A 17,457-nucleotide genomic window follows, 5' to 3' on the forward strand; every position below is an offset into this window, starting at 1 on the left:
GCCATCTGATTCAAAATCATGTAAAGGCCTTATTCTATATATATATATATATATATATATATATATATATATATATATACTATCCTTGTACCATTCATACTTGATTATCTGCACCTGAAGTTTAGTCTTACAACTATAATCTTGTTTGTAATACCGTCACCTTAAAAAGAGAAAGCATTCATTAGTATTTTCTTTACTGGCTAAACACAGTAAAAAAAATTCTGAAGAAACAGCTTGGTTTAAATATAGTTACTAAGAGTCATAATTAAATTTATACTTTTTAGACAAAAATTGAGCCCAAGTAATCATACTCCACAAACTGATCTGTGTTCCTATGGTCCATGAGAAGGTTTATATAAGATTTATAGTGGCTTGAACTATAAAAATTGATACTTGAATTCTAAGCTTCATTTTGACAAAATTCAAAGTTTATGAACATTTTTATTTGACATTTTGACCTGGTTGCTATTCATTTTCCATCCTAAGCTTCCTTTGCTCCATGGCACTAAATACAAGTTTGGTAAGTTTTATTGAGATTGATGTTCGATCCCTTATTTTTGTAGCAAAGAAAGTTCTAAAGTTCCTTTTTGGTAGAGGCAAAGAGTCTAGAGTGAGTCAGAACTCTCCTAGGAAAGATGCAGAGCCTATATCTATCTCTGGGAGTGTGTTACCACCACAGATCACACCAGTTCCTTCATTTATTCTGTACCGCAACACATAACAGTTTTACCTAGATGAAATTAGGTAAACATGCACACTAAAGGTGAGAAACGTTTCCAAAGGGGGCAATGCTGCTTGGTGCATAAAAACTACATATCTGTGAGGCTCAGGTTTTGTTTCATATTTTTGCAACAGCCAATAGAGAACACAGTCTTTTATAATGTGGTATATTTCTAAGGAGATTTGGGGTGGGATTTCTGTGGGAGGTGGTTGGTTGTTGTTTTGGAGGGTGGGGCATGGAGGGATTGTCCTTTCAAAGTAGGGATCAGTTGGAACAACTGTTTCCATGCCCAGGAAGCGTGATTGAATATAGACTCATTTCAGCCATTCATTCAACAAATATTCATTGAAGACCCATGTGCCAGTCACCATTTTAGGTGATGGGTATATATTGGGTATATATTAGGTGATGGGTATATATTAGGTGATGGGTATATATTGGGTTACAAGACAAAGTTACAGGGTCACCGGAGAACACTGACCTTGAGTGATGAGAAGATGATCACCAAGATCAAAGAAAAGAGTATTTTAATGAAAGAAACAAAACTAAAGATCTCAAAGCAGGAGTGAGCTTTTATACTGAAAGAGAGAATGCCAGTAAGACAAGTCCAGTGAGTGTGGTGAGGAATGGTGGGTGATAAGTTTGTAGAGATTGGCAAGGGCCTGATCACTTGCGACTATGGGCCCAAAGTAAGGAATCTAAATTTTATTCTGAGTCTGATGGTAAGCAAGGGAGTGACATGGTCTGCTTTATATCCCTTTAATAGATGGAGAACAAGCTATAGTGGGGCAAAATTAAGGTGACTGTTGTGGTTTCCTAAGTGCAAGATGGTGACAACCTGGACTGGAGTGGTAGTCATAGGGAGGCGTTTTTTGGTGGAAAAACCTGACAGGATTTGGTGATGGGTTAGATGTGAAGAAGAAAGAAGAAATCAAAGATGAGTCCGATTTTGAGCAAAGGATGGTGATGCTGAGATTTCAGAACAACAGTGGAAGAGCAAATTGGAGGGTTGAAATCAAATCTTGCCTTGGCTTTGTTGAGATTTGAGATTCCTATTATCTCAATGGAGACAGACATTGGGTAGACAGATGTATGAATGTAGAGTTAAGGGAAAAAAGTAAAATACGGGGAGTTGCTATATGGATAATATTTAAAACTATAGGACAGGATGGTGACAGCTAGGGATTTTGCAGGGGGTTAAGTATTTCTTCGGGGGAAGTAATTATGGCGGCATTTATCTTAGTTTGTCGATTCAAGATTCTGTATCATTGAAAGCCATCTACTTTCAATAGAGGACTTGCCATTCAAAAAGTTTTAAAATACTGGAATCATAAGCCTTGCACTCAGTTTTAAAACTTCATCCATGTCAAATTGGTTGTCATGTTTTCTATGTCAAGTTGGCTTGTGTATCTTTTTTAGTACAAATTTTTATATGAGAAATGCAAGTTTATTATGGAATACTTAGAAAATACTGAAGATTATAAAGAAGCAGGACCATGGAAAAGTCCATATTATCATTTTCTCTACCATCACCAATCCCGACCCTGACCCTCTCAACTCCCATTTTGTAATCTTCCAGAGGTAACTGCTATTAACATTTATTATATTCCCTTCCACTATTTTTAATGCATTTCTAACAATTAGAAGATGAAAGCTTATGCAATATGGATGCAGATAGATGACAACATACCAAGGGAGGAAGAGAGTTATAGGCCTTGAATCACTTTTAGAGAGTATACTCAGATGTGCTCCAAATTTACTTTTTACCTGATTCAGTGTGGACCTAGGTTTCTTGAGACTTTTAAGACAGGTCACTGAATGGATAGAGTAACGGACACTGCTAAGGCCCAGTCACTGAAGGTTTCTTGAAATAAAATTTCAGTAGAAGATGAGAACCCTCATCTCATAGAACTTTTAAACTAATGGGGACAGAGGCAAATATATAAATGTGTAATGACGAGAATATATGAAAATAAGCAAAAAGTAATTGAGCAAAAACTGGTTGCGTGCTTGATAAGGAAAAACACAAAAGTGACCCACGTGGAGGCCCGGTGATTCGGTGCCTTAGATTTGTTTCATCACAAGAACGTTTAAGAAATTGACTTAGTGGATGATGGAGCAGTCAGGTGTGGAAGTGTAGCGGTAAGTAACAACTGATGAGGGCAGGGTGTGGCAGAAGAATTTGTTGAGTGTAGCATTTGAGTATACTAGACTGAAGAGTCTGAATTTATCTAGGTTCATAAGCAAGGCAGAATTAGAAATTCTGCCAGCAGCTGTAAAATGGATTATGACCAGGAGAGACTGGAGAAAGGACGCCCTGTGAAATTTGCCTGGGTCAGATTGATAGCACTGGAATTAAGCTGAGGAGCACATCAGAAAGAAACCACACAAGGGGGAAAAAAAATAGCACCAAAAATTTGGGGTAAGGAAAACAAGCAGTTTGCTTGCCTAGAAGATTGTTAGTTAACTATGTCATAATTTCTCCAAATTCAAGCAAATAATAAGAAAGTCAAGCTAGTATCTCCCATTTAATATGAATATGTATCCTCTCGTTTTAAATAAAACTAAATATGTGTAGTATATTTTTGAAAGGCACATTTTTAATGCAAAAAAGTAATATTTAAATAAGGAAAACTTCATCACTCTTAGCTATACTTACATAGAGAAATTAGGAAAACTATGTCAAATCTGAACATCAAAACTTTTTTTCAACCTGACAAAAATGCTGAGAACAGGTGGCAAAATAAGATTTAAGAGGGTGTTACTGAATTTAACCCCCCAAATGCTATTGTGATTGATGTATTTTTTTCTCATTCTTAATTTGAGTGAGTGAAGCCTGCACTGAGTTTTTACTTAGTAGTCAGTCTTACATTTAGAAATGTATAGTATTACTGCCTGATATTTCTTCCTCTAAGTATTTACTAAGCATCCCTCTATAACTGGAAACCCAAGATTTTAGATTTTAGGAAACCCAAGATTTTTTTAAACTTAATATAACTTTACCATTACACTGAATGGTATAATACTTTCTCATCTGTCTTAAAATACAATTATGCACTTAATCCTACTTTTTTTGCTTCTATTTTTAAGATGAATTATTTTAAATTTATAGTGATTTTTGTAAACATTTTAATATATTTTTAAAAACTGAAGTGGAATAATTTAAAGCTTTTGTCATCTAATTTTATAAATATTTTTTAGGTATCCTTGGGTGTAATACAGGCAGTATGGAATTTTAATGACATTATAGGAATAGAGAAAAATTTTGGTATACAGTAGTAGTTACAATACTGTGAATGATAAAATCTGTAAATTATATTTTTAAAATACTGTCTTTTAGCAATTTTTATCCAAATAATAACAGGATTAGAAAACTAAAATTAATTTCTAAAATTTGGCTATGCTAAGTTTCTCATCTTTCAAGTAGATGATCTTAGAGGCAGTACAGTTTATTGGTGAAGTGAACAAAATAAACGTTAAGGGCCTACATTTGATCTATGAATTCTGCCAGAGGCCGAGTGATGTACCTAAAATAATCCTAGAGGGAAAGCTGCCAGAATAGCTTCCTGGCCCAGCAAACCAACCATATATAACCTGATGCAGCAGACGGATTATTATGTAATACATAAGATTTACCTGAGCTGCTGTGTTCTAATCCTCTACTTGTCTTTGATACGTGACTTAGAGGTGTTAAGTACTTGTCCAAGGTCACAGGAAGAGTGAATGTTGGAGCTAGGTTTTAAACACGGGTTGAGGCCAGAACCTAAGCTCTTATCAATGATACTTTAATTTTTGGATCCTAATTTTCTTAGCCAAGTTCATATCTCTTCCAATGCTCTGTCCCTTACTTTCACCTCAAGGGGACAATAGATTTTCAACAACTGATAAAAATAGATTCTAAACCGTTGATAAAAGTGTTGAAACAACAGGCCTCTAGAGTTTCCTTAATTCATATTCTCCAGTTCATTATCTAGGGAGTCACCCACATATTTCTCCAACTTTTTCTAGCACTGCTTTTCCCCTTGCTCACTTCTCTGCTGTCATGCTGGCCTTCATATGATGGCTCCAGCACTCCAGTATCGTTCCCACCTCAGAGCTTTTGCACCTGTTGCTCCCTCCTGAAATTCTCAACCTTTCCTCTCTTCCACGTAGCAAGATAGGTTCTTTTCATTCTTTATCTCTTAAGCTTAAATGTCACCTCCTCAGAGAAACCTGATTATGCCATTTATAGGAGATCTCCCCCATATTATTCTCTGTCTCTGCCCTGCTTTTGTTTTCTTCATAGATTTTATTACAAAAACCTTGCAAATATGTTATTCATTTGGGTTTGGGTTTTGACTTTACCTCTTGAGAAACTCAGAAAAGAGACCACCTCTACCTTGTTTGCTATTTTATCCTCAATGCCTAGCAGAGTACTAACCCAGGGTAGATTATTAATATTTGTTAAGTGAGTGAATGAATTAATCATCCTCTTGTATATATTTATCCACTTTACTGACAAATATATCATGAAAACCTTATTGCATGTCCTCCTAAAATCTAGATTTCTAAGAGGGAAGTTTATAGTGATACAAAGCTTACCTCAGGAAACAAGAGAAATCTCAAACAAGAGAAATCCCATAGCCACCTCTAAACACACCCTTTGACATGGCCCTGCCTACCAGAGGGACAAGACCCAGCTCCACCCAGCAGTGGGCAGGTGCCAGTTGCTCCCACCAGGAAGCCTGCACAAGCCCCTGGACCAACCTCACCTACCAGGGGGACAGACAGCAGAAATGAGAGGAGCTACAATCCAGCAGCCTGAGGAATGGAGGCCACAAACACAGAAAGTTAGACAAAATGAGACGGCAGAGAAATGATATGTTCCAGACGAAGGAACAAGATGAAACTCCAGAAGAATAACTAAGTGAAGTGGAGATAGGCAATCTTCCTGAAAAAGAATTCAGAGTAATGATAGTAAAGATGATCCAAGATCTTGGAAAAAGAATGGAGGCACAAACCAAGATGATACATGACATGTTTAACAAAGAGCTAGAAGATTTAAAGAACAACAGAGATGAATTATACAATTGAAATAAAAAATGCACTAGAAGGAGTCAATAGCAGGATAAATGGGGCAGAAGAATGAATAAGTGAGCTGGAAGACAGACTGGTGGCAATCACTGCTGCAGAATAGAATAAAAAAGAATGAAAAGACATGAGGACAGGGACTTCCCTCATGGCTCAGTGGTTAAGAATCTGCCTGCCATTGCAGGGGACACAGGTTCTATCCCTGGTCTGGGAAGGTCCCACATGCTGTGGAGCAACTAAGCCGGTGCACCACAGCTCCTGATCCTGCACTCTAGAGCCCACGAGCCACAACTACTGAGTCCACAACTACTGAAGCCTGCATGCCTAGAGCCCTTGCTCTGCAACGAGAAGCCACTGCAATGAGAAGCCAGCACACCGCAATGTAGAGTAGCCGCTTCTCACTGCAACTAGAGAAAGCCTGCACGCAGCAATGAAGACCCAATGCAGCCAAAAATAAATTAAATTAAAAAAAAAAAAGAAATGAAGACAGCCTCATAGACCTCTTAGACAACATTAAATGCACCAACATTTGCATTCTAGGGGTCTCAGAAGGAGATGAGAGAGAGAAAGGGCCTGAGAAGATATTTGAAGAGATAATAGCTGAAAACTTCCCTAACATGAGAAAGGAAACACTCAAGTGCAGGAAGCACAGAGAGTCCCATACAGGATGAACCCAAGGAGGGACATGGTGAGACACATATTAATCAAATTGACAAAAATTAAAGACAAAGAATATTAAAGGCAACAATAGAAAAGCAACAAATAACATACAAGGGAATCCCCATAAGGTTATCAGCTGATTTTTCAGCTCAAATTCTGCAGGCCAGAAGGGAGTGGCACGATATATTTAAAGGATGAAAGGGAAGAACCTACAACCAAGAATACTCTTCCCAGCAAGGCTCTCGTTCAGATTCAATGGAGAAATCAAAAGCTTTACAGACAAGAAAAAGCTAAGAGAATTCAGCACCACCAAACCAGCTATACAACAAATGCTAAAGGAACTTCTCTAGATGGAAAAGAAAAGGCCACAACTAGAAACAAGAAAATTATGAATGGGAAAGCTCATTGGTAAATGGCACAAAAGACAAAAAGGCACAGGAGACAAAACATCTGTACTCTGAAAACTATAGGATGCTGAAGAAAGAAATCAAAGATAACACAGATAGAAAAATATACCATGTTCTTGGATTGGAAGAATCAATATTGTCAAAATGACTATACTACCCAAGGCAATCTACAGATTCAATGCAATCCCTAACAAATTAATAATGGCATTTTTCACAGAACCAGAACAAAAATTTTTTAAATTTATATGGAAACACAAAAGACCCTGAATAGCCAAAGCAATGCTAAGAAAGAAAACCAGAGCTGGAGGAATCAGGCTCCCTGACTTCAGACTACACTACAAAGCTACAGTAATCAAAGCAGTATGGTACTGGCACAAAAACAGAAATATAGATCAATGGAACAGGGTAGAAAGCCCAGAAATAAACTCATGTGCCTATGGTCAATTATTCTATGACAAAGGAGACAAGAATATACAATGGAGAAAAGTCTCTTCTATAAGTGCTGCTGGGAACACTGGACAGCTACATGTAAAAGAACGAAATTAGAACATTCTCTAACACCATACATAAGAATAAACTCAAAATAGGTTAAAGACCTAAATATAAGATGAGATACTATAAAACTCTTAGAGGAAAACATAGGCAGAACACTCTGTGACATAAATCACAGCAATATCTTTTTGGATCCACCTCCTAGAGTAATGAAAATAAAAACAAAAATAAACATGGAATCTAATTAAACTTAAAAGCTTTTGCACAGCAAAGGGAAGCATAAACAAAGCAAAAAAACAACCCACAGAATGGGGTTGCAAATGATGAAACTGACAAGACATTAATCTCCAAAATATACAAATAGCTCATGCAGCTCAATATCAAAAAACAAACAACCCAATCAAAAAATGGGCAGAATATCTAAATAGACATTTCTCCAAAGAAGACATACAGATGGCAAAAAGTGCATTAAAAGATGTTCAACATCACTAATTATTAGAGAAATGCAAACCAAAACTACAATGAGGTATCACCTTACACCAGTCAGAATGACCATCGTCAAAAAGTCTACAAACAATAAATGCTGGAGAGGGTGTGGGGAAAAGGGAACCCTCTTGCACTGTTGGTGGGAATGTAAATTGGTACAACCACTATGGAGGACAGTATGAGTGTTCCTTAAAAAACTAAAAATAGAACTACCACATTATCCAGCAATCCCACTCCTGGGCATATATCGAGAGAAAACCATACTTTGAAAAGATACATGCACCCCAATGTTCATTACAGCACTACTTACAATAGCCAAGACATAGAAGCAACCTAAATGTTCATCAACAGAAGAATGGATGAATAAGATGTGGTACCTTTATACAATGGAATATTACTCAGCCATAAAAAAAGAATGAAATAATGCCATTTGCAGCAACATGGATGGACCCAGAAATTATCATACTAAGTGAAGTAAGATAGACAAAGACAAATATTATATGATATCACTTATAAGTGGAATCTTAAAAAAAGGATACACATGAACTTATTTAAAAAACAGAAACAGACTCACAGACTTCGAAAACAAACTTATGCTTATCAAAGGAGAAAGGTGGGAGTGAGGGATAAATCAGGAGTTTGGGATTAACATATACACATTAGTATATATAAAATAATCAACAAGGACCTTCTTTATAGCACAAGGAGCTCTACTCAATATTCTGTAATAACCTATATGGGGGGAAAACACCTAAAAAAGAATGGATATATGCATATGTATATAACTGAGTCACTTTGCTGTATATCTGAAATTAACACTACATTGTAAATCAACTATACTCCAAAATAAAATAAAAACTGAATTTAAAAAACAGCGTTAAAAAGAAGCATGTAAAAAAAAAACCATACGATTATCTCAATAGATGCAGAAAAAAGCTTTTGATAAAATTCAACATCCATTTATGATAAAAACTCTCCAGAAAGTGGGCATAGAGGGAACATACCTCAACATAATAAAGGCCACAAACCCACAGCTAACATCATACTCAATGATAGAAAAACTGAAAGTATTCCCTTTAAGATCAGGAACAAGACAAGGATACCCACTCTCACCACTTTTATTCAACATAGTTTTGGAAGTCCTAGCCACAGCAATCAGAAAAGAAAAAGAAATAAATCCAAATTGGAAAGGAAGAAGTAAAACTGTCATTGTTTGCAGATGACATGATACTATACATAGAAAATCCTAAAGATGCTACCAGAAAACTATTAGAGCTCATTAATGAATTCGGTAAAGTTGCAGGATACAAAATTAATACACAGAAATATCTTGCATTTCTATACACTAACAACAAAAGATCAGAAAGTGAAATTAAGGAAACAAGCCCATTTACCACCACATCAAAAAGGATAAAATACCTAGGAATAAACTTACCTAAGGAGGCAAAAGACCATACTCTGAAAACTTTAAGATGCTGATGAAAGAAATTGAAGACGACACAAACAGTTGGAAAGATATACTGTGTTCTTGGGTTGGAACAATAATATTGTTAAAATGACCATACTGTCCAAGGCAATCTACAGATTCAATGCAATCCCTATCAAATTAACAATGGTATTTTTCACAGAACCAGAACAAAAAATTTCTAAATTTGTATGGAAACACAAAAGACGCCGAATAGACAAAACCATCTTGAGAAAGAAAAATGGAGATGGAAGAATCACACGCCCTGACTTCAGACTATACTACAAAGCTACAGTAATCAAAACAGTATGGTACTGGCACAAAAACAGACACATAGATCAGTGGATCAGGATGGAAAGCCCAGAAATAAACCGACACACTTATGGTTAATTAATCTATGACAAAGGGAGCAAGAATATACAATGGAGAAAAGACAGTCTCTTGTATAAGTGGTACTGGGAAAACGGAACAGCTACATGTAAAAGAATGAAATTTAAACATTCTCTAATACTATATACAAAAAATAAAATGGATTAAAGACCTAAATGTAAGCCCAGATGCTATAAAACTCCTAGAGGAAAACATAGGCAGAACACTCTTTGACATAAATCACAGCAATATTTTTTTGAATCTGTCTCCTAGAGTAATGGAAACAAAAGCAAAAATAAACAAATCGGATCTTATTAAACTTAAAAGCTTTTGCACAACAAAGAACCATAAACAAAATGAAAAGACAACTTACAGAATGGGAAAAAATATTTGCAAACGATGCGACCGAGATTAATTTCCAAAATATGCAAACAGCTCATACAGCTCAATGTCAAAAAAATATATAACTCAATCAAAAAATGGAAGAAGACCAGAAGAGACATTTTTCCAAAGAAGATATACAGATGGCCAATAGGCACATGAAAAGATGCTCATCACTGTTAATTATTAGAGAAATGCAAATCTAAACTACAATGAGGTATCACCTCACATCAGTCAGAATGGGTATCATCAAAAAGTCTATAAATAACAAACGCTGGAGAGGGTGTGGAGAAAAGGGAACACTCTTGCACTGTTGGTAGGAATGTAAATGGGTACAGCCACTATGGAGAACAGTATGGAGGTTCCTTAAAAAACTAAAAATAGAGTTACCATATGATCCAGCCTGGGCGTATATCTGGAAAAGAAGAAAAATCTAACTTGAATAGATAAATGTATCCCATTGTTCATAGCAGCACTATTTACAATAGCCAAGAGATGGAAGCAACCTAAATGTCCATCAACAGATGACTGGATAAAGAATATGTGAGGTATATATATATATATATATATGTGTGTGTGTGTGTGTGTGTGTGTAATGGAATATTACTTAGCCTTAAAAAGAATGAAATAATGCCATTTGGAGCAACATGGATGGACCTAGAGACGATCATACTAAGTAAAGTAAGTCAGACAGAGAAAGACAAATATCATATGATACCACTTATATGTGGAATTTTAAAAAAATGATACAAATGAACCTACTTACAAAACAGAAATAGAATCACAGACATAGAGAACAGACTTGTGGTTACCAAAGGGGAAAGTGAGGGTAGGGATAAATTAGGAATTTGGGATTAACAGATACACACTACTAACACTACTACGTATTAAATAGATAGAAAACAAAGACCTATGGTATAGCATAGGGAACTATATTCAATATCTTGTAACAACCTATAATGGAAAAGAATCTGAAAAAGAATAGATATAGATACAGATGTATAACTGAATCACTTTGCTGTACACCAGAAACATTGTAAATCAACTATACTTCAATTAAAAAATACAAAAGAGGGCTTCCCTGGTGGCGCAGTGGTTGGGAGTTCGCCTGCCAATGCAGGGGACACGGGTTCGTGGCCCGGTCCGGGATGATCCCACATGCCGCGGAGCGGCTGGGCCCGTGAGCCATGGCCGCTGAGCCTGCGCGTCTGGAGCCTGTGCTCCGCAACGGGAGAGGCCACAACAGCGAGAGGCCCGCGTACCGCAAAAAAAAAAAAAAAAAAAAGTACAAAAGAAAAAAAAGAGAGAGAGAGACAAGGAGGTAACTAATATGATGGCCCTCCTGTGGTGAATGGGGAGACCCATGGATAATACACAGAATAAATGAATGCTGGAAACACTAAGGCAATAGTCTTAAGTAGCTGGAGGTAACTATACCTGTGAAACTACAGGCCCTAAGTTATATGTTACTGAAAGTTATCTTTTTTAAAAAATGGAAGACAATACCCTTGAAGAAACATTGTATGAGATTTTATGAGATTTTAGGGAGTTGGGATATGATGGGGTTAGAAGACTTGGGTTCAGGTTCGGAGGCCACCACTCATGTCACCTTGGTCAAATCACAGTTTCTCTTGGCTTTTGTTTCTTCTCATGGTGAAGGAAATATCTGTGCATTTCACAGAATCACATTTTGGAAATTATCTCAAATAAGAAATGACAGAAGAAGCACCAACCATTAATTTTCAGAATGCTGGCCTTTGGGAAAATGAACATTTCGTAATATGTGGCTTAATGTAAGACAGAGAAGATTTACCTAAAATAATTTTTTAACTAAGAAAGAAGTTCTTTATATAATGTTTTTCTTCTGAAGAGCTCAAGTTTATTTCATAGCTGTGTAGCTGTTCTCGGACTGCCGGGGTTGTGCTTCCACTCAGCTACCTACTAACTGGAAAGTTTCTTAACCCTTCTCAGGCTCAGTTTCTTCATCTCGGGCTCATCTATCTACCCTATTGCGGTGTGGAAATATATTCAATAATCCTTAAGAAGTACATATCACAGTGCCTGGCACATAGTAAGTGCTCAGTAAATATTGTTACTGTTTTTTTATCCTTCCATCCATCATTGATTTCATTAGCAGACATGTAGAACTGTAATCTAGACCTTCTGATCTAGACCTTTTCTGTTAAAGGCTTGACTAAAATGTGAATTCAGCCAGTAGTTCTCTTATATACTGGTTTAATATGGTTAAATATGGAGTTTTATTGAAGGACATAATCAAAATGTTGAAACATTATCTCTAAATCTCAGAAAATTACTGGGGAGCAGGTAGGATAAAGCAAACCATAATTCTACCCAAATTTTTATTTCATTGCTTATAAGATGTAAGATGTTTTTGTTTTCCATAAAGCAAAAGATTTTATTTTTGGAATTGATAGAAGTATAGTTATTATGAATTTAGTTCATGTTCTCACATCCCAGCAGAAATGTGGCAATACACATAGAAAAGTTTCAGGAATTATTTTTCTCCAAATGCACCATTTTATTTTATAACCTTGGCTATGACTATAGGGCCAGGAAACACACACACACAACACACACACACGGCATAGGCATTGCTACAGGAAGCCATAAGATCTGTTGTAGCCATCTTGTACCACTAATACAGATTACAACAGTGTCATCCTGTGAGAAATCCACATTGCTATCGATTGCTGCCTGAGACTTTAAAAACCAATGTGGCTCCTTTCATGATTGAGATTTCTAGGAAAATCCCCTAGTTTCACTTTTCATCTAATTTGTTTGTCCCCTCCCCACTTTACACGCTGAATCATTGCTATTCGTTCTTGTGGGCTTTGTGAGGGCAGAGACCACACTACCACATTCCCAGGTGTATCCCTAGTGCCCAGCCCACTTCATGGCTCATGGCAGGCACTCAGTAAATATTTGTTCAAAGAGTAGATTAATCTTCAAATATTAAGAAATTTAAGTATCTATTTTGCCTACATTTAAAAAGCATAAAACACAATGTTTTGCCCTAACACTTAAATCTCTTCAATTTGAAGGAATTAAAGAACAAGATAGCATTGTGTAACTGCTAGCTTTACCTTGTCTTATGTCAGAAATGTTAATAAAATCATTGTACTTTATTCTAACCTTATGACTTAATTAGCTGACTGCCTTATAGTTAAAAGTCTCTTAATTTTGAAATTGAGACTTAACCTTTTTAGGCCTATTGCATCTTTCTGCTGGTTATATAACTCCTTTAAACCATAAAGAGATTGCATTCACATCTTTTGATTCTAGAACTGCTGGAGGTTTAGAAGACGTCAGTTTTGCCTTGAGGTTGCAGTGCCTACCATTCGTTGAGAAGTGAGGCTCAGAGGACCTGCAGTGTATCAGTTAAAGGAGGAAAGTGCTTCCACCTAATTAACAGCAAGTATTTCTGGAAAGAGAGACAAGAGACGGTGGGATGTAGGTAAAGGCCACAGAGCTGTCCCTCCTGAATGTGTCTATCTACGCTGGATGGATATCAGAGTGGTACTTTCATTCTCTAAGGCAAAATGTTTAGACTCTTGGGACCGACGCTGGAGCAGTTTCTACTGGAACGTTCTCAAAACTATATGACACTTTAAGGCAGCAGTCTGCAACCTTTTTGGCAGCAGGGACCGGTTTTGTGGAAGACAATTTCTCCGTGGGGCAGGGGGGGCAGTGGTGGATGGTTCAGGCGGTCATGCGAGCGATGGGGGGCGGCAGAGGAAGCTTCACTCGCTCCCCCACCACTCACCTACTGCTGTGCGGCCCGGTGCACGGCTGGGTACCGCTCTGTGGCCCGGGGGTTGGGGACTCCTGCTTTAAGGAATGTCTCTGAACGCCACCATACAGATCAAGCCAAAGAAAGCACTGTTTTGATTTTAATGGTTTGTGACTTCTAGTGCGTGTCCTGTCCTTGGGTCCTGGCCACTGTGACACTGTGTGCTCTTCACTGCAGAGGTGTGTGTTTCTCCAGGTCTGTCAGCATGGGAAGGAAGGTCAGGGTGAAGGAAGGGTATCCTGAAACAAACCACTTTGACCATATCATTCAATTGAAGCCCAGTTCTACCTTAAGTCATTTGATTCTTCTTTGAGTTCAAGAAAGCTAATAATACCATAATCATACCAGAAACATTTTGAGGAGAGAATAGTTCCAATCTCTTTGGGTGATTCTAGGACCTTCAGGTTAAAAACTTGATATTATTTGATCCTATGATTATTTTATTATGTTATTAAATGAGAGGATAATATTGAATGACCCAAAATATATTTAATTTGAAAGTTTTGGTTAACTATATTAAGTGTTTTAAAATAGTAACTGTCTGGCAGGAATAAAAGATGCAGACATAGAGAATGGACTTGAGGACACGGGGAGGGGGAAGGGTAAGCTGGGACAAAGTGAGAGAGTGGCATGGACATATAGACACTACCAAATGTAAAATAGATAGCTAGTGGGAAGCAGCCGCATAGCACAGGGAGATCAGCTCGGTGCTTTGTAAACACCTAGAGGAGTGGGACAGGGAGGGTGGGAGGGAGATGCAAGAGGACGACGGGACATTATGGGGATATAAGTATACATATAGCTGATTCACTGTGTTATACAGCAGAAACTAATACAACAGTGTAAAGCAATTATACTCCAATAAAGATGTTAAAAAAAAAAGTAACTGTCTGGATCTCCCAAACTCACATCTTGGAAAAAGAATATCTCCATGCCTACCAGGAGTCTCTCTGTCCAATAAATGACTCCTTCAAGAAATGATATGGCCCCCACCCTCACAATAGGTCTGTTCTAGTCCCTACCAGACCCTCAGGAGTGGCAGTTGTGTGGCCTTTTACTTGTGTCTATGTTCTTTTGTCTCTTTCTGGAATTAGAACCACTTCCTTCCTCTAACTGATGCACACCTCATGTCACTTGAGCCCATTGCCCTGATAATCCTAGGTTCCCATCAGTTTAGGGCAGCAGTTCTCAAACTTTTTGGTCTCAAGACTCCATTACACTCTATAAAACTATTGATGGCTCCTCAAAACTTTTATTTGTTGATTTATCTATCAATATTTACCATTTTAGAAATTAAAACAGAAATTAAAATATGTATTTATTTCTTTTAAAAATCCATTATACATTAACATTTTTTGAAAAATAACATATTTTGAAGAAATTTAGTAAGAAGAGCAGTATAATTTTAAGTTTTGAAAGTCTCTTTAACATCTGGCTTGATAGAAAATATTCTTATCTGCCTCTGCATCCAATCTGTTGCAATATGTTGCTCTGGTTAAAGAATATGAAGATATGTAGTTGGAATAGGAAAGGAGTATTTTAATAGCCTTTTCAAATAATTGTGGCTGTTCTTCAATAATACTAGAGCAAAGCTCAGCAGATCATTGTTTCTTAAAGGCTGGTTACGAAGCAGAGTCTGAAACTGTATCAATGAACTTTTAAAATTTATTACATTAAAATCCAATGGTCTGGGCTTCCCTGGTGGCGCAGTGGTTAAGAATCCGCCCGCCAATGCAGGGGACACAGGTTTGATCCCTGGTCTGGGAGGATCCCACATGCCGCGGAGCAACTAAGCCCATGCACCACAACTACTGAGCCTGCACACTAGAGCCCGCGAGCCACAACTACTGAGCCCGTGTGCCACAACTACTGAAGCCCACGCTCCTAGAGCTCATGCTCCACAACAAGAGAAGCCACTGTGGTGATAAGCCTACACACTGCAGGGAAGAGTAGCCCCTGCTCGCCGCAACTAGAGAAAGCCCGTGCACAGCAACGAAGTCCCAGTGTAGCCAAAAAACAAAACAAAACAAAACCAATGGTCCAATGGTCTATCTTGCACTCTGAATGAGTTTTGTAGCATCATGCATTGGTTATTTAAAAAATATTCGTTCACTGATTTATGCAGTTCTTCCAAACATTTACTCACTTTAATATATAATATCCAAAAAATCACATTTGATAATAGCACCCCAATCTCATCTGTAAGTATTGGGCAACTCATAATATTTGATACAAGTTTTCCAAAATTCTAATTTTTGATTGAAAGCTCAAATTTTATCATTAGCAACAAATACTTTCAATTATTTACCTTGAAGTGACATTTTCAAGAAAACGTCTAAAAGATAAAGTCTGGGGCTTCCCTGGTGGCACAGTGGTTAAGAATCCACCTGCCAATGCAGAGAACACGGGTTCAGGCCCTGGTCCGGGAAGATCCCACATGCCGCGGAGCAACTAAGCCCGTGTACCACAACTACTGAGCCTGTGCTCTAGAGCCTGCCAGCCACAACTACTGAGCCCACACGCCACAACTACTGAAGCCCGTGTGCCTACAGCCTGTGCTCCGCAACAAAAGAAGCCACCGCAATGAGAAGCCCATGCATCACAACAAAGAGTAGCCCCCGCTCGCTGCAACTAGAGAAAGCCTGTGCATAGCAACGAAGACCCAACACAGCCATAAATAAATAAATATTTTTTAAAAAAAGATAAAGTCTGAATAACCACAGCTTGTCAGTCATTCTTTCAAGTAAAAATGGTGTTCCATTAAAAAGTGGCTAGTTCAGCTTGAAATTCAGTCACACAAGTGTTTTTCATGGAAACAATTTACTTCGAGACACAGCAGAATGCTTTTGTGCACTTCCTGTTTTGTCATGCATAATATTAAAAAGATGTGTACTCAAGAGTTGAAATTGAATAAAACATCCTTTCTACTGCTTCATCAAGGACTTTCTTAGGTGGAGCTGGCTCTTTACGTTTTGCCAGTGCATAGCAGTAAAGAATAAAATAACTCCAGAAAGTGAGTCTTATCTCTTGTTTTTAAGCCAACAATCCATCCTTAAAGATAATAAAAGTGTCCTATAGATATTTCTATTGATTGATTGACTAACTGATTGCCATGCTACATGGCTTACGGGATCTTAGCTCCTCGACCAGGAACTGAACCCAGGCCATGGCAGTGAAAGCGCCAAGTCCTAACCACGGGACCACCATGGAATTCCCTATTTCTTTTTATTTAGAATAAAATACTGAATTCTAAAGAAACCATATGAGACTTAAATTTCTTAATTTGAAAAGTTTTTGAAAAAATTTTAAATATTATTGCAACAACAACAAAGTATACTTATTTCTTGTTGAGCTTCCAAATGTATGCAAGGAAAACTTCAGGATTTCAAAACAATACATTGGACAATGTTATACAAATTATAGCAGGTGTAAGGAAAGATAGTAAGAACATTGTCCAACTATTACGAACAAACTGAGCTAATCTCTGAAAATGCACATATTTATACGCTAAACCTAACACCTTAGAAAATTCTAGAATACACAAAGCACATCTTCCATTATTTGCCAGAACAATGATGTCATCATACACCATGTG

The 17,457-nt window shown here is 37.4% G+C and overlaps 1 protein-coding gene across 1 annotated transcript in view; it reads left to right on the plus strand.

Moving 5' to 3' along the window:
* SOCS5 (suppressor of cytokine signaling 5) overlaps positions 1-14,591 on the plus strand; it is a 77,893-nt gene extending 63,302 nt beyond the window's left edge. Inside the window, exon 3 of the mRNA XM_082671836.1 lies at positions 13,355-14,591. Coding sequence (XP_082527962.1) covers positions 13,355-13,417 — 63 coding nt within the window. The 3' untranslated portion in view covers positions 13,418-14,591. The remainder of the gene's footprint in view (positions 1-13,354) is intronic.
* Positions 14,592-17,457: the final 2,866 nt, after the last annotated feature.

Source organism: Grampus griseus, assembly GCF_964374135.1.
Source record: "Grampus griseus genome assembly, chromosome: 15".
In the NCBI taxonomy this organism is placed as follows: domain Eukaryota; kingdom Metazoa; phylum Chordata; class Mammalia; order Artiodactyla; family Delphinidae; genus Grampus; species Grampus griseus.